At 37.8% G+C, this 25,793-nt stretch overlaps 1 protein-coding gene across 1 annotated transcript in view; it reads right to left on the reverse strand.

Annotated features, from left to right (window-relative positions):
* Positions 1-2,206: 2,206 nt before the first annotated feature.
* The window catches only part of LOC306845604 (glutamate receptor ionotropic, NMDA 2C-like), a 62,497-nt gene continuing 38,910 nt past the window's right edge, over positions 2,207-25,793 (reverse strand). Inside the window, exons 5-13 of the mRNA XM_079378502.1 lie at positions 22,650-22,861; positions 15,858-16,026; positions 14,846-14,999; positions 13,889-14,014; positions 11,372-11,601; positions 6,989-7,149; positions 6,711-6,898; positions 6,404-6,636; positions 2,207-4,215 (exon numbers count right to left, since the gene is read on the reverse strand). Of these exons, the coding sequence (XP_079234628.1) occupies positions 2,626-4,215; positions 6,404-6,636; positions 6,711-6,898; positions 6,989-7,149; positions 11,372-11,601; positions 13,889-14,014; positions 14,846-14,999; positions 15,858-16,026; positions 22,650-22,861 (3,063 nt within the window). The 3' untranslated portion in view covers positions 2,207-2,625. The remainder of the gene's footprint in view (positions 4,216-6,403; positions 6,637-6,710; positions 6,899-6,988; positions 7,150-11,371; positions 11,602-13,888; positions 14,015-14,845; positions 15,000-15,857; positions 16,027-22,649; positions 22,862-25,793) is intronic.

Genomic DNA, 25,793 nt, shown 5'->3' on the forward strand with positions numbered 1-25,793 from the left:
CATCTGCAATCTCAAAATCTTCCTGATTCACTTTAACAGAATTCAGCATTCATTGATCGCAGCCTTAATGACATTGTATAATCTGCCATGTCAACAATCCCACCTTTCTTATTAGATACAATTAAATAAGGTATCTTGAAACCATTCTTCACCTCAGTGCGGTTATGAAAAATGATAGCTCATATAGGCTTACAAATTGATCGCCCAAAGAACAGATCTGTCATCAAACTTTGATAAATCTCAGCAGTGAAGGGCTTTCAATATTGATGTCGTTTGTTTCCTTCAGAGGTCATCGTTAAAACCTTTAACTTCTGATCCTCAGCCACGCCCACTCTTCCCTGAAACTCGGCCCATCAGAGGTGCTGTACAGGACCTGATGAAACGGATCCATCCATCATGTCCCAGTTATCATCGCGCCTTTCTCTCCCACTCATGTACATTCATGAGCCCCAAAGTCATCTGACTAGTGTCTGCCAATGTCCAATTATTCATGTTGTGGCTCAGACAAACACCATCATAGATTGGAGTGTGGCGATGAGAGGATAAGCCTCAGATTGTTTCTGCATGCCAACTGCATTCTCTTTTTGAGATGAGACAATAAATCTTGTGATTGGGAAGTTGGCAGATAAAGTTGCTCTAATAACAATGACCGGCAAAATGAATTGTACACATTCACAGTCCAAATCTCTCTAAATGAAAAGTTTCCTCTGTCAGCAGCTTTGAATGACACTGTTACACATGCTATCTCTCGCTCTCCACCAAACCCTGGTATGGCTGAAAGGAGAGTTCAAGGTTTCATTCTTCATTCAAGAGCCTGGTTCTTGTGGTCACTTTTCCATCTTGTTTCATCTCAAGGGTACTAAATGAAGGTGGGTGGACACTATAGGTCGATATCATGTCCGTGCTGATTGGATCACTGCCCAGATGTGCATCATTCTAAATTGGCGTGATTAAACATACTATTCCCCTGGGTCAATCAGCCCATTCGTCCAACCATTATTATACTGACCTTTGCACTTTACAGGCGGAGGGTTGGAGCCCTTCCAGTCCTCTTGGGGCCCTCAGGAATGGCTAAGACCCCAACGGTGCTCAACAGGAAAGATGAATGTTAGCAACCCACGTCACATCTTAAGGACATAAGAAGGTGAGAGGGATTAAACCGCTCTCTAGAGCATGCAACCTGCATGCTGAGTCAGCATTTGACCTACATGCCATGCGTCGACTTCACCATGGGCTGCTTCAAAACAGGAGGTCAGCAAATAAAAGACCGCTGTTTAATGTGTCCGTGTATGCCTTTTTAATGAAGTCCATGCATTCCCTGCACTGATATATAAGAGTCCTGCAGCAGAATCTGCAGATGTAATAGTTTTTCCATTTGGCAAGTATGAATAGTAATGCATTTGCCACTATGTAGAGCGAATGAAGAGTGAAATTGTATTCATGAAACATTCTTCGTCCTAGTCATATATAATCTTGGCATACATTTATGTGGCTACTGTATATATGCATGCAATGTTTTGTAGACATTGGTTATCTAGACTGTATATTTCCAAGGACTTTAAAGGAGCAAGAAAATTAAAGCAGACTGTCTATAACATTGCTTACCAGTAAAAAATGCATGAGATTTCAGAAGGTTGTACATTTCGAAGGCTAGTTCTTATTTTATAAAAGGTTCATTCTTAGGGAGGATTTGCAAAAGTATGCCACACGTTTATTTATCACTGAGGACATTATTATTTGTTTTACTAGAAATTTTCGAATTTCAAAAATAAATTCCCATTACTTCACAGTTGATAAGCACCTTATGTTGGTAACACAAGACCTTTTGGTAGATTGTCTGTGCAAGAAGATGTGAGATCTTACATTCAACTTGTTGGGTTCAATGCATCAATATAATAAATTACTTAACCATGCAGCTGTTAGATGAATCGTTTTCACTCTACTTGGATTTTCTTTTGTAGAAGACACAAAGACAGCAGTTCTTTCCATTTGGCCCCAAGGCCATCCCATCATTTATTAAACAGTGAAATTGCTGTGGAACTACAGATGGCAAATTAATTCCTTACCATTATTGAAATCGGATCTGAATTACATCAGTGGAGTGACAAAATTGGACGAAATTAATGGCTTTCTCAAACCCCTGGATTTTGAAAATTCTTGGAAGACATTTTTGTGTGGCTATGTTATAAAATTCTCCAGTGGTTCTCCAGATTTAAAATGATTGAATGCCCTGGCATAAATAAAAACAGATTTTCAATTCAAACCAATTTGGTTGTAAAGCTGCCTTAAAACATGCTACATCCAATTGTTTGCAGAGAATGAGTGTAACTGGTGTAATGGCATTTAAAAACAGTTTAAATAACAATCAATAGATTATAGATTAAGAACAGTTCGTTTTTTCATCTCTTTTTTTTTTTTTTTTTTTTTAAGTATACTGAAACAAGTCTCCACAGTAATCACTTGTACATTCCCCAGTGCAATCCCTGCTTTCTGAGGGTATTATTGCGCTGAGATTACCACCTCTAGTCCACCTTTATCTTTTTTGCTTGACTTCGTTTAGCAGTTCCCAGTGTTTCTCCCTCACTGTTTGGGGGAAACTGTCTCTGGAGATCTCTTCAAAGGCCTTCAAACCTCTGACTCCAGACTAGATACCCTACCCCAGGGCCGTGGGGCATAGGGACTGTGTACGTTCCGTGCCACTAGAACCTGCCTGCGGTCCCTGCGCACGGAAGAGACCGGTACAGTGTGCAACGACTCCTCGTTTGAGCGCCTGGCCCCCTCATAGCCTCCAACAGCAGTGCTCTGGTACAACACAGGCCTGCTGCCTAACTGGGGAACCAAGGCGGCATTTTCCGGGCAATGGTTGACGCATGGAAACAGGTGGCACGTGTCTTTGGAATGCTCATGGAAGTGAGCAGGTCCTTGCTGAAGAGGACCCAAATACACCGGCAGGTCTGTGTAAGAGTTCAGGTACGTTGAGTAGTGTCCGTGCACTAGTGTGGAAGAGGAGCGCCGAAGGGCTGCTGTATTCTGTAGAATTGCCTCCCGGTATGAAGGAAGGCGTATGGACTTTGAGTACTTGAACTTCTGTGGCTTGTACGGGTAGGAACCCATGTGGGCTGGGTCCAAATAGCCTGGCTCCACAGCCATGTTGTAGCGTAAATTGTTACCAGTGCTGCCGTACATCTTCGAAGGCTTGGGATTGGTCACCACCACTCGAGGGAACAGATCGGGCATGTTGATGCAGCTGGTAGAGGATGCAGAGGTGGAGGGCTTCTCATCCAGCTGCCGGATCCTATCACCACCCCACGTAGCCCTGAGAAAAGAGGCGCGGCGGTTCATTTTATCTTTCCCCAGAAGAGGAACGTCATCCATCTCTGGTTCTAAATAAAGCTTTGTGCCGGAGTTGCAGCTAGAGCCAGGTCTCTGGAAGTGGCTTCTCATGCAGGGTGTGGTATGGGAATGGTTTTCCACAAGGTGGTTGCTTCTGAGCTCAGCCAGACAAGACTGGGGAACATCATAGTCGTCCCTTCGGCGAGTTTCCGGAGATGTTGCTACATAGCTGTGGGACCTCTTTTTGCGACCCAAACCTGCCATGTATTGTTTATGGCTTCCCGAAGGTTCCTGGTGTTCCACAAAGATGTCTGGTACCTGAAACTCACGGTAAGAGACATAGCGAGAGGTAGGGTGGTGACAGGACTGGTCCACGTACACGTGGGGTTTCGGGGCTGTGGGAGGTGGTGGGTCTCTCATGGCAATATGGGGACTGCTGAGGCTAGATATGGGTAGCGTTCGTTCGTAGATGTGGTGGTGGCTGGTGCGTGCGGGAAGAGTGTAGCGCAGTGAGGTAGGCCGTGTTCCCACGTGAGGCTTTTCCAAGAAGTGCTGAGTGGTGCTATCCATGTTTTGAGGGTACAGTGAGTGGTTGTCCGTAATGCTGGCGATGTAGGGCAGGCGGCTATGGCTGAAGTCCGTCCCTATGAGGCAAGTAGGAAGGCTAGGTCTGGCTGCCTCTGGATCACGTCGACTCCAGTTCTCGATGGTCTTTGTGGCATTGTCCAGGGAGTTTTCAACTCTTGCAGATGAAACAATGTCTTTAGCGGTTTGGAGCATCTTCAGCATGTTGGCCTGAGTGTAACTTGTGGTGACATCTGGGCTCTGCATGTTCCCTTTACGGTCCATGTCTTCCACACCGTTGAAGCAGCTGTAGATTCCCTTCAGGGAAGAAATAAGGAAAAATCAGGCTGGCATTTTGAAGCGCATCCACCCAAAAGTTCTGTGCCATGGCAAACAGAGTTAGATTTTCCACCTCACAATATAGTAAAATCAATCTACTTAAAATCTACTGTATTAGGAATGGTAAGATTCACCGATTCACATTGGTGCATTGGCATAAAACTTGATGCGATGCATCGATTTAAAAAAGTGTGCATGGGATACAAGTTGGCATTTGTATCATGATGCATCGTTTCTAAAATATAAAAAGTAAAAACAGATTTATTCATATATAATTATTAGATGTGCTTAACTTTTATTATTTAGAAAGAGACCAATAATTTGTGACGAATATTTTATATGTAATATGTGTCCTGAGAGTCACATCGAATGTAGATTTACATGGCTGAGGTAGAGCTGCATCTACCACCAAATAATTACAATGAACCAAAAATAAAAGCGAACTACCTGATTCTGTACATTGGTGTACATTCTGTATATTAAATTGCATAGCATTTTTTTCCCATCGCATCGTATTGTGATGATGAATCGCACTGCATTGTAATAGGGTTGAATAGTATTGCATCGCATCGGTAGCTGCTTCATATGTATCTTTAAAGTATCGTAGCATTGGCTATGCATCAAGATGGGCATCAAATTAGCCTCAGTTATGGAGATGCGCATCCCTATACTGTATCTATTGTTTTGACTGTAAAATGTCTTAAAACACTGGAACACAAAGTACAGTAGTGAATGGCAAAGGTCTCACAAAACTGATTTTTCTATAATTTTGCTGCAATGACCTAGATTAATTGAAGTCGTACTGATTTCACCACATCAAAATTGTATTAGCTTATTTTACAGGTGGTTAATTACCTGGAGAACTGTCAGTGACTGATAAGATTCTCTGTTTATCAGTTATTATAGTTATCTCTGAAAGTGGCTGTAATTAGCCAATAGAAAAGCAGCTGCCTATGCATTTGTAATATTCCACCTTTAAATGAGGTCTTCAAGTTTGTTAAGCTTAAGAATGTACTTAAAAGGGACTTTGACAGCTATGCCCATAACCCTAAGAACCTAATTTAATTTTAACAGCTTTTCCCTTGAACTTTTGTGGTCGTTATCTGCCTGGAGTTCCCCTGAACATCAATTTCACCACCTGTTTGTGTTTCTAAAGTCTCTGCTAAGGTATTTAAAACTTCTTTGAACAATTTTCATTTGCACTGTGTTCTTGTTGATACATGTTGCTACATGCATGTTCTAACATGTTGCTTTGGTAAAATATATATATACAGTGGTGTGAAAAAGTGTTGGCCCCCTTCCTGATTTTTTTGCATGTTTGTCACACTTTAATGTTTCAGATCATCAAACAAATTTAAATATTAATCAAAGATAACACAAGTAAACACAACATGCAGTTTTTGAATTAAGTTTTTTATTATGAAGGGAAAACAAAATCCAAACCCACATGGTCCTGTGTGAAAAAGTGCTTGCCCCCTAAACCTAATAACTGGTTGGGCCACCCTTAGCAGCAACAACTGCAATCAAGCGTTTGCGATAACTTGCAATGAGTCTGTTACAGCGCTGTGGAGGAATTTTGGCTCAGCATCTCAATAGGATTCAGGCCAGGACTTTGACTAGGCCACTCCAAAGTCTTCATTTTGTTTTTCTTCAGCCATTCAGAGGTGGATTTTCTGGTGTGTTTTGGATCATTGTCCTGCTGCAGAACCCAAGTTCGCTTCAGCTTGAGGTCACGAACAGATGGCCGGACATTGTCCTTCAGGATTTTTTGGTAGGCAGCTGAATTAATTTACCACAGCAAACACTTTTTCACACAGGGCCATGTGGGTTTGGATTTTGTTTTCCCTTCAGAAATAAACCCCTTCATTTAAAAACTGAATGTTGTGTTCACTTGTGTTATCTTTGATTAATATTTAAATTTGTTTGATGATCTGAAACATTAAAGTGTGACAAACATGCAATACAATAAAAAAAAATCAGGAAGGCGGCCAACACTTTTTCACACCACTATACGTATATATAAGAGCTGATTGCAAATGCGTCATTTTAAATGTAATTTTGCAGTATGGATTTATGGATTTGTAACCTTGTTCTAAGCATAACAATTTGTTAACACCAAAGATTAAAAGTGAAATTCATTTCAGAATATTGACAACATAAAATTTACCCTGCTAATTGCCAGCAGGAAGTCCAAGCGCTCAGACTTGCGGACAGAATGCCGTAGCTTCCAGTACAGTAGATGTTCCCAGGCAAAGACCAGCAGACTGAGACCCATGGCCACTAGAAGCATGTAAAACACTCCGGCCATGTTGTCAATGTCGAGCTTAGAGCTCATCACCTCCTTCTTCTCGTTACGACAGATACCAGTTAGCCACACTGTCTGGAGCTTCTGAGTGTCACCTGTAATACATATTACATTTCCGTCAGACTTACAGAATCAGAGCTCCCCAGTAAAAGTAAGTTTCTGAAGTTACCATCAGCAAGGAACTGGAGAAGAGCGAGGTCTATAGGGCGCTTCCAGCGAGATTCTTTCTGAAGGGCGATACCGTAGCCTGTTGTTGCAAATACCTTCCCACTACCGATTGTCACCAATTTACACCCTTCATCTTTACCGGCCATGTAGTTAAGCACAGCTGCATCGTATATGAAGGCATCCAGCTTCCTGTTAGCAGTAAAGAAACGATACATGTTAGATAATACACTGCGGACAGATTTGTTTCAAAGATTCAAGAGACAATTACAGTAAACACACCCAGATTTGAGGCTGTTGAGCGCATCCTCCACACCTTTCTGGTTGTACTTAACCATGTGGGAATGCATTTCGGGATAATTGCTTCTTATGTTTCTTTCTGTGCTGCCATTGGGCACAGTCCCAAACCGGAACGGAGGATATTGCTCTTGCGGTTTCTGGAACTGAAAGGTAGCATTTCAACAAGTTAGCATGTTTAAATTGAACTCTGTGAACAACGTACAGTCCAAACGTGTGTGCTAAAGAAGCGGTAAAAATAGATCCCTGGATGAGTTACTTGGTTAAGGATTAATACATTTTAATAGATTTCAGGACTGCTAGATACTCCAGTAATGGCATTTGGCTGGGAATGCTACGCTGCTGGAAAGTGTGATTGATTTTTCTTTAAGCTGGATTTCTGTATGGGAATTTATTCTAGGTTCAGCCTTCGTCTTCGCCCTCATCCAAGGATTCTCACGATTCTGTATCTGCAAATGCCACATTAAATACAATCTAATTCCAAGTGTGAATATGACTGAAATTAATCCTCAGGAAGGAAAAAAAATGGCTGCAGTGATAACACTCAGACCAAAGCCACTGGGTCATCTATGCTCTTTTCTGTCTCAAGCCCCAAGTGCTTCTCAGTCAATTAATTCTCAGCTCTGCTTAAATTCTAACATTTGAACCTCAGATTGTCCTCACAAAGACGAGAAATTATCTTAGCCGCCTGACCAAACATCCAAGGATTTTCAATATTACTTTTCCCTTGCTAAATTTCTCCTCATTTAGTTTTTATATGATTCCAGCCATGTTCATTAAGTGCCGTTAATGTAATATCAAATAAATGTAATATAGCCACTAAGACAGCACTTCAGAACTCAAGCCATGAATAATTGTGCTGTAATGTAGGTAACCTTGCTGGTGTGAATGAAGGAGAACAGTCTCTAAGGAACGAGAAGACGTGATTGTATTCTGGCTGAGCGCATGTGACGGACTCCAGTGTCAGTGAATGCCTCATTCTAAGTGTGTTTGCTGTCGTCTGACAGCATAAGCGTTGTCTTTCATCTGTCCCGTGGCCCTGACCGCACCAAACGTTTACTGCTAAAAAGTAATGTAGAGCATAATTTGTTTTCTAGGTATTATGTATCTGCACTTGTTTTGACATACCTGTTCAAAGTGATGCATCCATGTAATTTACCTAATATATAATATTACATTTTTATATTTTCATACACTTTTCAGTATCTGCAAAATGTTAATTATTTCACCAAAATAAGAGGGTTCATACTAAATTGTTATTTTTTATTTAGTACTGACCTGAATAAGATATTTCACACATAAAAGATGTTTACATATAGTCCACAAGAGAAAATAGTTAAATTTATAAAAACGACCCCGTTCCAAAGTTTACATACGCTTGATTCTTAATATTTGGTGTTGTTACCTGAATGATCCTCAGCATTTTTTTGGTTTGTTTGTTTTGTTTTGTTTGTTTAGTGATCGATGTTCATGAGTCCCTTGTTTGTCCCGAATGTTTAAACTGCCTGCTGTTCTTCAGAAAAATCCCTCAGCTCCCACAAATTCTTTAAATACGCAAAAGATGCTGGAAAACCAATGACTGTATGATTTTGAGATCCATCTTTTCACACTGAGGACAACTGAGGGACTCAAACACTACTATTACAAAAAGTTCAAATGCTCACTGATGCTCCAGAAGGAAAATGATGCATTAAGAGCCAGGGGTTTAAACTTTTGATCAGAATGAAGATGTGTACATTTTCCTATTTTTCCCTAAATATATTTTATTTAGTACTGCCCTTCAGAAGCAAAAGAAGATACTATATATATATATAAAGCCTGAGGTAACTTAGTATATTTGATAATATCATGATTAATTATTGTCCACCCCATATTAATATTAATAAATTTAATACAAAATTATGCAAAATTAATAAAAAAAAGTTTTTATAATTATTATTTTTGATTATATTACATTATTTTACAGATTCTGTTTTGCTACTTGGAACAAATAACTTTCAAAAAAAAAATTCTTGTACTTTGTTTTTAATTTTACTACATTTCTTGAATTAAATTTGTTATAAATTTGTTATTTGTTATAATAAAAATATGGCAACCATGTAGTATATAAATAAAAATGTTGCTACAACTATACGTGCACTAAACTGCAGCTATGCAAGTTTACACAGTTTGAAGCAACAGTCAGATCACTGCGTGATATTCTTGCCCTCTGGCTATTTTGCCCTTCGGGCGTTTCGTTCTTTGTGTAATGCCTCCCAGGCACACTCCTGAATTCAAATGCATACAAAAACATCTTGCTGTCAGTGTCTAATTCCCTGGTAGTCAATCCGTGTGGCTCTTTAATGACAGTGTTGTGGCTTTAAGTCTCACTTTGTCTTCAAAATGGCTCTTTAACAGTTTCCATCTGAAGCTCGTCAGCTGTAACCGCTTTCTGTATCATTGTAAATCACTTCACCTTGATGTGTCCCTGCATAACTGATTAAAACAGTGTCACAGAGTTATCTAAATTGGATAAATAGTTAACTAGGCAGCTTAGGCTAACATGCAATTTCTTAGTAGACACATTTCAAAATGCCGAAGCAGCAAAGTCCTTACAACTAAACACAATCCTTAATTATTTTTTACCAGCCATGAGTATGGCTGAAACAATACCCAATTTACAATACATGATTAACAACACCAGCATATGAAAAGATATATATTTAAAAAAAAAAAGAAACTTTGGCATCATACTTGCACCTCTAAGTACTTTGTCATGTTGCCAGTATTTAAAACAGTTTTAATGCTTCAAATTGTCAATAAACGTCTTATTAAAATGACACAAATTAGTGATTAGTACTCTAATCACAGTATTTCATCATGAAAGTGTACATATCCTATATATTATCAGCATAGATTCCTCTTGTAGTTCCACAAAGTGACGGCTTTAATTAAAACTCATGCCCTAGATTGGCCATTTCGCTAAGAGAGAGACGCTGGCAGCTGTTACTGTAGAACTTTGTCGAAACAAGAACACACACACACACCTATTAACAGGACAGCACATTCCGGAGAAATTTGCACTTTTCACTATCTGTGGATTATTAAAATTAATTAACGACCAGCACCGCGCTCAAGCATCCTGCTCTGCTCTCCTTAACGTCTCACGAGACCCTAAAACAAAGGACATATGTGCAGAAAAATATTGAATGTATTTAAAACAGGACTTCACGGTTGTTTCTTATCACTTAAGCATAATTCAACCATAAACAGGACGAAGACCTTGGCATCTGGAAAGGCTCCAGCACAGACCCTCCCTGATCTCCTGACCATTAACACATGTAATTCAATGATTGTATCAACCAGGAGAGACGTTATTTTGATGAGACTGGGCGTTGAAGTCTCACAGATACATGCCCAACGGGACACTCATGTTGCCCGGACAGTTCCCCCTTTCGTCCTCCCTGCGTTTTTTTTTTCTTGTGCAAAGAACACCCAAACTTTTATTGACTCTCTGCCAACAGATATTCCTTTATTCCTATTTCTATTAAAACAATATACTCAATAGACAATACATACTAATGTTGTATCTTATATCTTTCATATACTTGGTGTGATTATTTAGAAGGTAGCATGTTAATCGATGCATTAACCCATGTAATATATAGAATTAAGGTATGTACTTTGTGTATGCTAAATACCTGTTGTTTGATTTTGAATGAAAGCTAGTTGCATCAGCAATAATTCCATGTGGATGAAAGTTGACTTTTCTCATCATAATGTATGATTAAAACACTTATAGGGATCTGCGAGGACATATTCTTCATTTACGCACGGAAAACTGAGCCGGGCGGGTCTCCGCCCTACAGAAACACTTGTGATTGGATCAAACAGCGAAAGGGGCAGACTGAAATCAGCCCAATAAAGAATAAAGTTTTCAGTAACTAGCAAAAGAATGCTGGTTTAAGCTTTCTCCAAGTTCATTGCCTGCAATGTGTGTGTTCGTGTGTACGTATCCTGTTTTGTGTTATTTTAGCTTAGTAGTGTTGTAGAGTAGCAAATAAACTTTGATTTATTAAGAAATCTTTGTCTGGTGCTATGTGATTTTCAAGTGATTTTGAACTATTTGCCAAAGATCGCGTTACCTATGCTCAGAATTACCTAATCAATTCTGTGTTATTATCGTGGCCACGGGAATCAAACTGAATTGTTAAGAGATAACGTACTGATTTTGACGCTTGCTGGACAAGTCGTTAATGAGGTATCGTTAACAAGGTATAAGTTGGACGTTTTGATTAATATCAATTAATCATGTAAATATCAATATCAAATCTTAAGAATAGATTCCCTAAAAGCTAAATTGAAATAAGGGCTAATCCTTTACATTACCTTCTTGTCACTCAGTCCAGAAACAGTGTCGATGTACTGCTCCTGGATCATGAAGGCTGCCAGGTTAGCCGTGTAGCTGGCCAGGAAGATCACAGCAAAGAAAGCCCACACTAACACCATGATCTTACTGGTGGTGCCTTTGGGGTTTTCAATGGGCACTGAGTTGTTGAAGACGATCCCCCACAGCAGCCAGACCGACTTCCCAATGGTGAACGTCGGACCACCTGGATCTGAAATAGAGAATATTAAAGTTGTTCAGTTTTTTTTGCCATTACGCTTGGTTGTAATTTATTTTTTTTTTTTTTAAATAATCGGTTTTGAAGTTACGGTTTGGTACATTTTTGGTACAGCAATGGGGAAAAACATGGAAATTGCTTCTTTTTTTTCTTTCTAGAAAACAGTGGTTTAAGGCCCTGATATATACTTGGTGGTGATGGCGCAGTGGATAAGACACATGCCTTTGGTGTGAGAGACCTGGGTTCGAATCCACTGTGAGACACCAATGTGTCCCTGAGCAAGACACTTCACCCCTAGTTGCTCCAGAGGCGTGCGACCTCTGACATATATAGCAATTGTAAGTCGCTTGCGTCAGCTAAATGAATAAATGTAAATGTAAATATACTTCAAACAAAGTTTGTTTTTGTTCGTTTGGGGGCAGAAAGAACTTCTACTTGTTGCTTTGTCTTTAAATAAATTCAATAAAAATTTAAATTTCTGGTCACACTTTAATTTAAGGTACAATCCTTTAACAAACCATTAACTACGACTTGCTTCAATAAACTCCTAATTTTCTGCTCATTAATAGTTAGTAAGGTAGTTGTTAAGTTTAGGTATTGGGTAGGATTAGGGATGTAGACTATGGTCATGCAGAATCTGTGCTTTATTATTAGCACTAATAAACAGCCAATATGTTAATAGGCATGCTAATTAATATTGAGAATTGGTCCCTATACTAAAGTGTTATCAAAATATCTAGAGTAAATTACTGTAATAGCACATTATTATACAATACTGTAATAGCATATTATTTTGAATATTTTAAAAGTCATTTAATTTATAAATGAGATATGCTGTATTTTGAGAGTTCTGTGTGACATGTATTTTGATTTTTGTTGTTCAGCTAGACAGGAGAATAAGTGCTTCTTTATTTGTATTCTTGATTAAATATCAAGTAAATGCTCCTGAACCGTTTCTTCGGACAAAAAGGACTTGGCAATCTCATGTGTCTCCTCTAGTCACTAAAGACCCTGCGGCCGCATACGAGGACATTACATTTTAGAGAATTTCTCTGAGACTATACATGCCACAGTTTTAAGTCTGGATGCCCTGTACAGAGCACATTCAGGGCTTTTCAGAGATACTAAATGATTGGGTGCTTCACCATGACCACTCCCGCTCCTTGGTCTTCAAAAATGTCTGAAATTAATTTAGTGACACTCTTATGGAAATATGATAATATTTTGTAATTATCATTTCATTTTTATCGTCTAATTTTTAAATTGTGTGTCATAAATCAACATCTCAGGAAAATGTTATGGGGTTTCAAATCAAAATATGACCTGTTACGAAACAGGATGTTGATTTCATACATGTCCTCATATGAGGACACCGGGACTAAAAGCGTGTTTATTACACATTTGGGGAGACATAGCAAATGAATAGGGAAAGAAATTATATTTCAATATTATATGAAATATTATACATTATTATGAAAATATGGTCAATTATTACTCCCATTATGACACTTCTTTTTTAATTAAATGTTGCCCCAAAAACACATTAATATGCAAATTAGATTTCGTATGTAGATACATTGTATATAATGAGAAAACCTGCTTATGGCCATTTTACACACATTTTGCAGAAAGAAAAAAGGTATATCGAATCATTCTCTCATAACATAGTTGAGAATCATCTTTATACAAAGTTTGGTTAAAAAAATATATATATTAAACTAAAAATGTATTGGTGATGCATGTTCATTCATGTCTTTTTAGTTTTTCAAAGAAATTGAGTCCCGATGTCCCCAACCGAGGACATAGCATAACTTATGAATGAAATATCTTTTTTTTTTTTTTTTTTTACATTATTCTAAATGCTCTAAACTATTTAAAGACATGAAAAAAAAAAAAAAATCCTAAAAGTTTTTTCTCGGGTCTTAAGAGGCTAGAGACTCCTTCCAAAGTCTGCAATTAGATTTCTCAAAATGAACTTCCAAAACTAATTGATCTCTAACTCTCAGCTCCTACTGTATGTCAGTTATCTCATTTGTGTCTACTTTTATTTCTCCAAAATAATTTTATGAAAAACAAAATGATATAGTAGAGCTAGAGCTCAATGAATTTACCTGAGCTATGAAAACATAGCCTCTGAGCATGCACCTCTAATTACATGAATTATCATTTCTCCTAGCTTATGTTCTGTCAAACCTGTCATGTATGATGAAGTTTCAGGTTGCCACTGTTCCTGACATCTGTCACAGTTCCTGAAGAGTTAGCAGAGGCGGTGAACACTGACCTTTGGCACTGACCAGGCTGCGGTTGTAGCCCACAGGACTGAAGTATTCAAACACGAACACAGTCACCGCCACGACTGTAAGACACATGACAAACATCATCACCCACACCGCTGGGCTGTAGGGCTCTGGAAGAGAGAGAGAGAGACAAACACGGATGAAGCAAATGACGTTATTCCCAAATGACACGGTTTTTATTCTAGTAGGACTGTAAAACCTTTTTAAATTTGTATACGTGCAAATTAAAGTCAACTCAATTCATACACCATTAAACAAGAAAAAACACTAGTTTCTCTCTCACACACACTGTAAATATTTATAACTACATCTTGTTTTATGAAATGACAATATGCTATTGTATTTTACTATGAATTCTAGGTTCTGGGAAAGTTTATTGTTTGCAGTATTATGGAACAATATGCAAAAGGATTTATGGGACGGCTAACCGACCACATCAGTGAAAATGAAATAGCGTCAACATAGGATTTAAGATTCACAAACCAACACTATTGCAGTCGGTAAAGAACCACTGCAAACCAAAAGTATGTCACTGTTATTAACTAATACTGATAAAATATAAATATTGTATGAAACATTAGTAGTGTTAATGTTGCCTTGGCAAGTAAAAGTTGAAATACTAAAATGACTAAATCTAATATAAAAATAATTGTTATAGGATGTATTGAAAAGCCTATTTGTGTAAGTAACAGTAAAGTACGGGATCAAAGGGCAAATTAGTGATTACTGTAAAGCTCCACTTAATTTCAGCTACACTGTATAGACACAGTACTATTTGCTCCACTTCCATGTGCTTTAGCTGTAAAAACATGACCAGCTGTGCCATTTTTCAGTAAGTCCTATGTTTCTGCATACTGTAAATTCACTGTAAAATGTCACACAGTGTGGTTTAGTTCATTAATAGTGTTAACTTTAGTTCAGTTTACAGTAATATTTCTTACCCAGGAAGGCTGACGGAGATACAGTTCCATTGCTTCTGGCCACCATCACACTGATGCCAGTCTCCACAAATGGCACAGAGAAGTCAATGATCTCAGAGCGCTCCTCATTTATGGTCAGAGAGCCAATGGCCATGTCTGCTCGCTTATAAAACACCTGAAAAGAAAGATGCATATTCTGAGTGAAAATGTATCTTTTTTCAGTGTATATATAGATTTTAGTATATAAAAGATTAGAGGTTAATTAAAAACTGTCTAGACATCTACAGCAGAAAGTAAGTCATTGGTTTGGAAAAGATGACAGAATTTTCATTTTTGGTTGAATTGTTGCTTTAATATCCGGAAACATGTTTGTTGTGGCTGTGCTAGTCCAGTAATCACTATGTGAGTGTGTTTCAGATTTACAGTCCAGACTCTCTCTCTCTGGTTAACCCACACCATGCATAATGCCTGAATGAGTACAATAGTATTTCTAAAAAAAAAAAAAAAAAAAACTATGGACAAATCAGGAGCACAAGTCACAGTCTGAAACTCTTTAGACGCTGCTGCGCATCAGACATCGACTTGCTTGATGGAGATGTTTATTTACAAGGTTGTTTGTGTCATTTCAATGCCAGTCACGTCCGCTGGAATGAACAAGCTTTTAGATCCATTCTGAACAGTCTTTCTCTCATATAGATTTAGGTTTTGTTTTCTTGTTCAGTGTGAACTAGTGTGAACTTATAGAACTAGTTTACATTAGAATCAAAATAATTTATATGAAAAACATTTAAAGCATTTTACTTAAGTATTTTATCTAACAAAATGTAGAATGGCACTTGATTTTATCCGTCAGGAATTCATTGGCTGGTGAAAACAGGTATAAAATAACTGTTTTTTTGAGGGAGAGGATTGAAAAGTATGAGGGCCTGGTGATATTAGTGGAGCAGAGGACCAATAAATATTTCCAAACAAGACCAGCAATGTGTATTAAGTAAGCAAATTAGGTGAATTAAAAACTGTTTTTTTTCCTCACCTCTCCAATCATACCGTTCCAGATCCCTCGTACCAGCTTGCCATGTTTGCCGTTGGTGACCAGGTAGAGGTCGTAAGAAAACTTGATGTTGCGAGAGATCTTTTTCAAGATATCTATGCAAAAGCCTTTGCAGCATAGTTTGGTGTAAGGCTCAGTGTGTCCGACTATCCTGTGGGAACATAACAGGAACATTATCATATTATTTAAGTTCGATAACAATACCGAAATTGCACAAAAAGAAAAAGTTTTCTCTTTACATTTAGATGTCATAAACCCAGAACTGTCATTTTGTTTTCACAAGAGAGAATCACATCATCACATGCCGCAGCTGATCGGTTCTTTTCATATCAGCAGCCAATGAGCTTGTTGCTCAACATTCAGATACTTGGCTAGTGGTTGCTGTAGCAGTTGCAGCACGCTTCAGAAACCCTCCACCTTCCCCAGCTCCACCTGTCTAGATCTGCTACAGGGTGATCATGTATGTTATATATGGGGGTTATTTCATATATGTTATATGTACAGCAGCAGTATTTCCTACATGCTCACAGCAGCATGTTGTGGATGTTTATCGGTACTTGCACTGACACAGCAGCAGCAGCGTAACGGATCTATTCCGCAAAGACCAAACACATTAACTTTGCCTTGTATACATTACCATGCTAAACTTTCTGAGAGTTGTCATGAGAGAAGTACAGTTTTTGGATATTTGCAATTTACTTGAGTATAAACATTTGTGTTGATTTCTACTTTTACTGTAGTGCATATAAAAGAGAAAATTGATGTTTTTACTCTGATACTTTTCTCCAGACGCTTATGTTACATTTGCGATTGCAAAGTGTAAAAAATAACTGACACAATCTTTCCTCATTGGTCATAGTGATATCCAGTTTGCAAATGAATATTTTAATCATTCCGGGGTTTTTTTTTTAACTGGTACATGAAAAAATTTAAATGATTTGTTTTCGCAAATCTGAATCTAAATCTCAAGAAGCACAAGCACACCAAGCAATGTGTAACAAATCTCAACAGATCTCCACAAAATTGTAAGTCTGATTCCTTAGAAAAGTAACATGCCATCTCTCCAATACACAACGAATCAAAGAAACAAGCACAACCAATAATAGATTAATGGAAATTCAAGTGAGTTAAATATCCCAAAAAGTTATAAGATAAATTGAGCAAGAGGTGATTTAGTGATTTATGAGCCATTATTCAAGTCACTTACCCTGTAATCCTTATTGTTGAGCCCTGCAAACATTTACATGCTTTCTAAACAAGAACATGCATGAGCCAATTTCACAATGAAGGTGAACATGGTTCATCTGTGCAGTCTGAATGCTTTTAAAATATCTCAGAATGCTAAGACCAACTCTAGACATGCACGTTTAGTCTTTATGTGCAGCTCCTTTTACACAAAAAGTTTTAAATAGGTCAGACATAAAACAAGAACAAGGTCTTGTATATAATCTATTTGCTTCTGTCATTAGTTACTCAGACTAGTTTTGTAATTATGTTCAGTGCCAATCCATTTGCCACAGTCAACAAATACATACAAAAAAAGGCCATTTCTGTGCAGAAATGTGAAATGAAAAACCTTTCAGCGGTGGCTGTGCCTCATTAACATTACATTGTTTCCTCAGTCTTGGCCTGTTTCCTGTTTCCTCGATTATGAATGTCGAGTCGAAACTCACATCCAATCACGAGTGATTAACGACAGCTCCAATAAATCCATTCACGCTGTCTAATGGCAGTGACGTAGGCTGTTTGCGCTTTCCTACTGCCAGACAGGGAATAACACTGCATTCTGATGTATAACAAGGAGCCTTTATGGTCATACTGTCTAAATAGCATCAATGCACATAAGAAAACACAAGAAAATCCTCTGGGAGAACCTAAAAATGGTAAATAACTAAAAAAGGGAGGATTACAGGAGCATTGATGGTGAGACATGGCGTGACGTCAGCAGCGAGTGGGTGGATGGGTAGTGGCCGTCACGTCGGGTCCCTGTGTTTCGTCGCAGCTGTGACAGATGGAAGGACAGCCGGGCCGGGCCAAACCAAATCCAACTCAAATTAATCACAAACAAATAAAGATGGAAGAGAAACGGCGTGCGGAATCACTGGATAAGAGCTGTTACTGTACAGAAATTGTACATGCTGCCGTCAGGATAAAACTGTTGCTCAGACGCTTTGTTCTTATTGAAAGGGACGCCTTGTGGTATTTACTAAGTTATATACATGTAAACTGAATAGTCATGTTATATGAGTCTGACTCCATGTTTACTGGCACAGAAAATCGAAACAGGAAATAAAACACATACATGAAATCAGACACATGAAAGCATGAGCCAAACTACCTTATTATGTGGTTGACTTAATTCATAATCAGAGTTATGTTCATTTTTATCAGTTCAAATGATCAAATCAGATTTCACATTGTTTTTACATCATTTGTTGCTTCAATTGTGGGTAAAATGGGTTGTTAGATCAGGTGCTAATAATTAAATAAGGATAAAATTAAGTAAATAAATCAAAATAGATAAATCAGATAAATATAGTATTTATTGGTATTTGAAATTTTAAATATATGTTTATATTTTCAGGTTCCATTTTAATCTTAGTGAGTTTATCATTTTTATTAGTTTTTCTTACATATTTTAATTAGGTTTCAATTTTAGTTTTAGTACTTCAACATCAACTTATTTTATTTCAGTTAGGGTTAGGGTAAAATGTCTAATTTTAAGTTACTTATGTTTTTAAATTACTAGTTTTAAATTACTAGTTACTAAGTTTTTTAAGTTTAAATTTCTTATCTAACATTTACATTTGATTTCAGCTTCATTTAGTTAATGATTAATTCATTTTTAGCTGTTGTCACAAATGTTTTCAGTTTTGAATTCTGATCTCATGAAAGACAATGAATGGTAAACATCTATTTCAAAAACATGAACATAAATTTAGTTCATTACTACAACAGCCAATGTAGAAATAATACATCTGGCAACAGGCTATCTGTAAAATATTTTTCACTGGAGCAAACACAAATATTTAGAGCCTAAACCTAACACTACCTCTTTTTTCTGTAAAATCTTATTGTTTGACAGCTATAACAGGACCAACCTGATGTTGATATTAGAACAAATTCACGATCACAATTCACGATGGTGTTCATGCAAACAATGCATAGTTTGAGCCCGACTCCTAAATTTCCCAATCCCGATCCCGTCCCCTTCCCATTCTCTCTCTAAAAAGCAGAAAGTAATTGCAGAAATCAATATTAAGTGCAGATTCTTGCTGTTGTAGTGAAGAAAAGCATCCGTTTCAGGGAGTGGGTTAATGCATTACTGAAGTGGTAGAAATGTCCAGTGAGATGTGTGGCAGAACAGTGTGGCGAAACACTTTGACTGCAACATCAACAGGTTCACTTACTCAGAGAAATGCAATCGATACGCTTAAAATGTTTCCCAAGCACTTGTGATTTGAGCTTAAATGTGTGCCTTTAGGAGCATTATTTTGGCTCAGCTTTCTGCACTTGAGCATTATTTGTTTTCAGAGCTCTGGTTCATTTCACAATGCCTGAGGAAAAATAAACGGCACAGCCTTCAGCCAGATCTTCAGTCTGGATTCACAACCAGAATTACAACCCTGGAAAACAACAGCAGGCCTCCATATTGGTTTAACATGGACTGCAGGCAACAAAGGGAGCATGAACACTCCTCTCTCTCTCTCTCTCTCTCTCTCTCTCGCACTCTCTGTGTGTCTCTCTCTCTCTCTCTCTCTCTCTCTCTCTCTGTGTGAGAGTGAGTGTGAGTGAATGTGAGTGTAAGCAGTACAGAGGTGAATTTAAACATTTCCTGAAGAAAATCTGAAGGGTTGCTCGGTGGCTGGTGGGATGTTACTTACTGGTCCAAGTCAAAAGTGTCCAACCTCAAAGGGGCTTTTGCACCGGAGGATCCTTTTCATAGTTCCTAGAACTATTGGTGGAAGTTACCGCTTTTTGGCGTATTCGCACCGCAGGAAATGAGAGTTCTACTACGACACAAGTTCTAACACAAGTTCTACTGGGAAGACTCTGTCACGTCATTAATTACTCATAGATCTAGCCAGTCATCACTCAACACCTGGAGTATATAAGTTCTGTTCTCACTCATAATTGCATTCCAACTTCAGAGTAGGATCTAAAACAGATTTACAGGAACTACCAGTGATGTAAGTGTACGCTGATTGGCCAAACACATGACACCCTGGCTACCCGACATTTTTAAAAAGCCATGTAAAAGTATTTACTCCACAAACATGGAAAAGAGTGTTATCGATATTTACAGTGCCTGTTGTCTGCAGCATTTAGTTTTTTTCTGATATGCAACACTGCAATTTGTCATAGGAGATTTAGTCAGATTTTCATGCTCTTTCAATTGTGTAAATTGTGTGTTTACATTCCAACTCCGTTAACATGAAACCCACGACACACAGCAAAAACTGCTCCGAACACAGCATCCTCCATTCACCAGTTGTTTGTAAATGCCACGAATAAAGACGTCGCTGTGGCCTGCTTCAGAGTTCCTGCTCCCGGTGCGAATGCAACCAGGAAAATGGCCTGAGAGGGAAATTGGTTCTCTAGCCATACTGGCTACAGTAGTTCTTGGAACTAAATTTCTAGAACTATGTGGTGCGAAAGTGCCTCACGTCTCTTTGATATTGTGATATTATAGCACACCTCTCCTAAAGTAACAATCATTTCAGTAGTGCAAATGGTGCAGGGAAAGTTACCTAGTTACTTAAGTTACTTACAAAGTTACTTAAAGCTTAATATAAAATGTTTGTTCAAATGCATGCCTTAGAAAGCAGTACTAATAAAGATGGACAAAAACGAGAGAAAGAAAAGGAGAGAGGAAGAAAGAGAGCGCTCTAATGACACTCTACGCTCTCTAACCTTCCCTGTAACCTCTTGACTAATGGTGTGTGGCATAAAGGGGATTAGAGGCAATGAGTCACACTAAACACCCACCCACACAATAGCACACGCTATCATCACCATAAACCACACAACTATTTGTTTGACATCAGTCAAAGCACCAACAGACATGCAGTACAACACAGACAGCCCAGCCCCTCAAAACATATCTGGACAGATATGGACTGCAATGCAACGACATTCTGACAATCTAAGTATGCTGTAAGTGTCCAAATTCTTTTGCGGCCACTGTTAAATGATCTTGTAGGTCTATTTCCCATCCATGGTAACATGCTTTTTTTTTTTTTTTTACTTCAGCTGTTTCCGGGAGCCCTTCAGATTTGGCCTGAAAGTAATGAGTAGAACATCCTGAGGGAATGAGTCTTAAATAACATGTTAATAGGCCTACCATAACACCATGTGTGTGTTTGGAGAGGGGAGGCAGAGCGTGAGGAGTTTGAGACCCTCCGCTGAGTCCAGCGCAGCTTTAATCAGCACTGCTAATTACCACTCAGTTCTCATGAGGTGAGACACAGTCCTGTGAGCATCCAGTTATCTTTACAGAGCTGAACGCTAGCAGTTCTCAGGCTGTGAAGGACCAAAAACAGAAAACTGATCCTAGAGCTTTACAACAAGAGTATAAAGTAGTGTTAAATAAACTCCTCAATAAACTCCTAATTTGCTGCTTAATAATAGTTAGTAAGGTAGTTGTTTAGTTTAGGTATTGTGTAGGATTAGTGATATAGAATAAGTGCTTTATAAATACTAATAAACAACTAATGTGTTAATAATAAACATGCGAATAAGCAATTAGTTAATAGTGAGAATTGATCCCTATACTAAAATGTTACCAAATTAACAATTTTATAACTAATCACTCAAATTAATCAGACTTTCCAATGCTACATACTGAAACAGTTAAGTTAGTAGCATTTTTCTGCACTGCATGTAGAGCGCGATCTCATTAAACTGCCAATAGAAGACTTATGAATAGAATTAAAGAAGAATAAAATAATTATTTCATTTCTCCTTGTGTTTCCCTTTTCCATGTTGACATCTGTCTCATATTGCATTATCTAATTCATTATTGCAAAAACCTGGCATCTCAAAATAACAGCAACACCTGACCATCTGCAATCAGAGTTATATCCAACAGAAGAGCAATGAAACAGTTTTCTCATTCTGTTCAGTAATATGATAAAAACTCTGTCCATTAAGATGAGCCCAGGTCTCCTTAATTATCCTTTCATAAAGTGCTCAAGCATGCATGTCAGGAGTTTACTGTGCTCTGTGGTTGGCTGATAATGACCACTGCAGCTTCTGATTGGAAAAGGTTACCAAAGAGGCTTCTGGGTATTTACCTTATCACTGGCTAGGTGCACATACTTTTTTTTTTTTTTTTTAATACATTAATGGTTTTTTTCTGCAAGAATGCATTAAATTATGGAAGTACAGTGGCCAAGAGAGCTCAACACACTGCAACACATGCAAAAAGAAAAAAACACCAGCAAAATAAGAAAACATCTTTATCAGCTTGACAACGCATGTGCAGCGTGTTTCTGTATTTGTTTGCGTTGGGAGTAGTCTAGCACAAGTTATGCAAAAACTCCCATTATAATCACTGAAGCTGCAAAATGAGTCTCTTTATTACATATTTTCTGTGTTTCTTTATGATGAGAGAATTCATGAGCGTGCAGAATTCAGTCAGTGAACGTGCGCACTCAACCAAACTTTGTCTATACAGGTTTGGATCAACATGAGGGTAAGTAAATGATGACAGAATTGACTTTTTAGCTGAACTTTAATCATTATGAAGATCAAAAAAACAGGGTTACTTACACTTCTGTCTTGTTTGACTGCCGTCTGCAGGGCACAGTGTTACTGAGGCAGGTGCCAGTAACAGGATCCACAGCTTCGACAATCACAAAAGGCCTTTCCTCCAGTGTGGCCACTGTCAAGTGACGGTTATCAGACACAGGCTCCAGAAAGTTCCCATAACGTGGCCAGACAGGATACCTCATCTGCAGGATACCAAACTCATAATTCCCCACCTGTTAAAAAGAGAGAATTTAATGTGCTTAAAGCTGAAAGCTGTTGAATTTATTCATGGGGTTTAAAAGAAATAGCTTACACTCATAAAACAAAGGCTGAAATCCAAAACTGTCAAAATGTTTTTTCCCCCCTCTCTATTTTATTCATTCTAAGTATCTAAATGTGCAAAATAGAGGACTTGAGGGACTGTTGTTTATCTTCATTTTTCTCTGTTTGCTGTGTTTACACTTGGGTTGTTATATATTCATTGTGCAGAATTAGAGGCTTTTGTTAATTTCCTCTTCAATGGGTTTAACACACATAATTGTTAGTCCTGTTAGAGCAAAGACAAGACCCCCGAGAAAAGTACCATATAAAATATGAGAACTTCTATTTCAACCTAATCAAGGAAATGAAAGCAAGGCTGTATTTAAATGACTCCAAGCCGATGCAAATCTCAGAATAAGCACTTTCTGCCGGTTACACTTTATTAGTTCGGATGCAAGTAATCTTTGTGTGATAATTATATTCATTAGATTTTATGGTGCTTAGCAATATAGACAAATTGTAATATATCGGCTAGCTCCTTTCATCAGCATATAGACCACAGCTCAGGGAAAACTCAAAACCACAGAGTGAAACTAATTACTGTTTTTATTAAGCAAGAGACTGTCCACACTTAGTCATGCGGTGTGAAATCGGTCCCTGACTGGAATCCCACGTGTGGTTTCTTTTCTGACAAATAGTTACATCATGCTAACTCATAAAATAACTCATATAAGCAGTTAAATAATGCACAGTTCTTTGAGATTCTTTGGAAAATGATAGTCCTTATATACAAACATAGATTTGGTAAACAATTATGCTATACTATATACTGTATATGCTATTATGCTATTAGAATAATAAATGCCGCCTGCTTCAGTGAGTCACTTCACAACCATCTAAATACATGAAACACAAACGTGCCAGCATTGCTAATAATAAATGCGTTGCTTATCATAAGATTGGTTATATCACACTGTTATAGCAGGGTGCTGGTTATGACAGTGTAAATTATCATAGTGCTAGTAATCATAATGTTGCTAGTTATCATAGCATATATCACAGTGCTAATTATAATAGTGTCAATTATCATAGTTCTGGCAATCATAGTGCTAGTAATCATACAATTGATAATGTTGGATAACATTGGTTATAGTGCTAGTAATTATAATGTTTTTATAGTGCTAGTTTTAGTATGGATTATCACAAAACTAGTTAAAGTTATCTTATATCACAGTGCTAACCATAAAGTTGTTTGTACTGCTAGTCATCATAGTACTGATTATTATTAATAGTACTAGTTATGATAGTGTCAGTTATCATAAAGTGCTAACAATTATGCAGTATATACTGCTAGTTATGATAGTCTTGAATATCACAGTACTAGTTAAGACAGTGTAACAGTTAACTTGCAGTGCTAGTTATCATAGCACTAGTAACCATAAAGTTGTTTATACTGCAGGTTATCATATAGTGATAGTTATGATAGTGACAATTTAATAGTGCTAGCAATCATAAAGATGTGTATACTGCTAGTTATCATATTGATTATCACAAAGCTTGTTATGATAATGTCAGTTATCATATTGCTGATTATCATACTTCTAGTAACTGTAAGGTTGTTTATACTGCTAGTTATCATAGTACGGATTATGATAGCGATAGTTACCATAGAGCTAGTAAAGTAATTTTTACTGCTAGTTATTGTAGCACTAATTTAGATAGTGTCAGTTATCATATAATCATAAAGTAATTTATACTGCTAGTTATCATATTATTGATGATCACAGTAATTATGATGGTCATCATACTTTTCAGAATTCCACAAAAACTGAAAAGAATCAATACCCAGAACTGGATGTGCATCAGTCAGTGGACATGCAACTTATTTACTACAAAGACAGGAGCAATCCGTTTATCTTTGCTTTATAATATGCAATATTCTCAATCTTGCAGTTATTCTTTTGCAGACATAGTGGAGAAGGTCTTTGCGGCTTTACTCTGGATCACAGCACTGCGAAAGAAGCAAGGCCAACCTCTAGTGTCTCCTCCTTAATGTTCTCCTCTCGCACCTGAGGGCACCTTAGCAGCTTCTGACAAAAAGGTGTCATTGGAAGATGACACTAGCCAAGTCATAAGGAAAGAGTTATCACCGGCCTTCAGCCTCACTGTGTTTGAAAAGTACAATCTGCTGCCAAATAAATTACCTGCACAGTAAATTACATCAGCAAAGCAAAGAAGCCTGGAATGGAAAAGCACTCTCTCAGCCCGGCACTGAAATAGATGTGCAAAACAGCCATAGATAAGAATTGTATATCTCCCACCCGAGGCAAGGGACAATGTATTTGAGAGAGTCACGTGTACAACACAGGGAGACCATCCATTTCATCAAAAGAAGTTCATCATGCCTGCTCTCATCATGCACCAAGACTCCTTGTGAATACGTGAGCAGGATAAAAGAGGCCTCATTCTTTGAAGAGAGTAAAAAAAATCTCACTCTTTGTTTATCAGGCTCAAAGACAGTAGATAACAAAGCTAGAGTGACTACAACACAAAGGGAGAAATATCTGTTAAAGGAATAGTTCACAGAAAAATGAAACCTCTGTCATCATTTACTCACCTTCATGTCGTTCTGAACCCATATGACTTTCTTTCTTCCGTGGGACACAAAAGGAGAAAGACTCATGGCCATACACTTGCAATAGGATCCAGCATTTTAAAGCTTTCAAAAACTTCATTAAATTATCATTAAAGTAGTCCATACTACTTCTAATGTCTCCTAAAGCCACAGGATAGCTTTGTGTGAAAAATCTAAGCCATCATTTACTATTTCTATTTTGTCTATTTATCACACAAAGCTACCATACACTACATACAAAAATAGCACACACAGATCACATGGACGAC

The sequence above is a fragment of the Barbus barbus genome (assembly GCF_936440315.1).
Source record: "Barbus barbus genome assembly, chromosome: 3".
In the NCBI taxonomy this organism is placed as follows: Eukaryota; Metazoa; Chordata; class Actinopteri; order Cypriniformes; family Cyprinidae; genus Barbus; species Barbus barbus.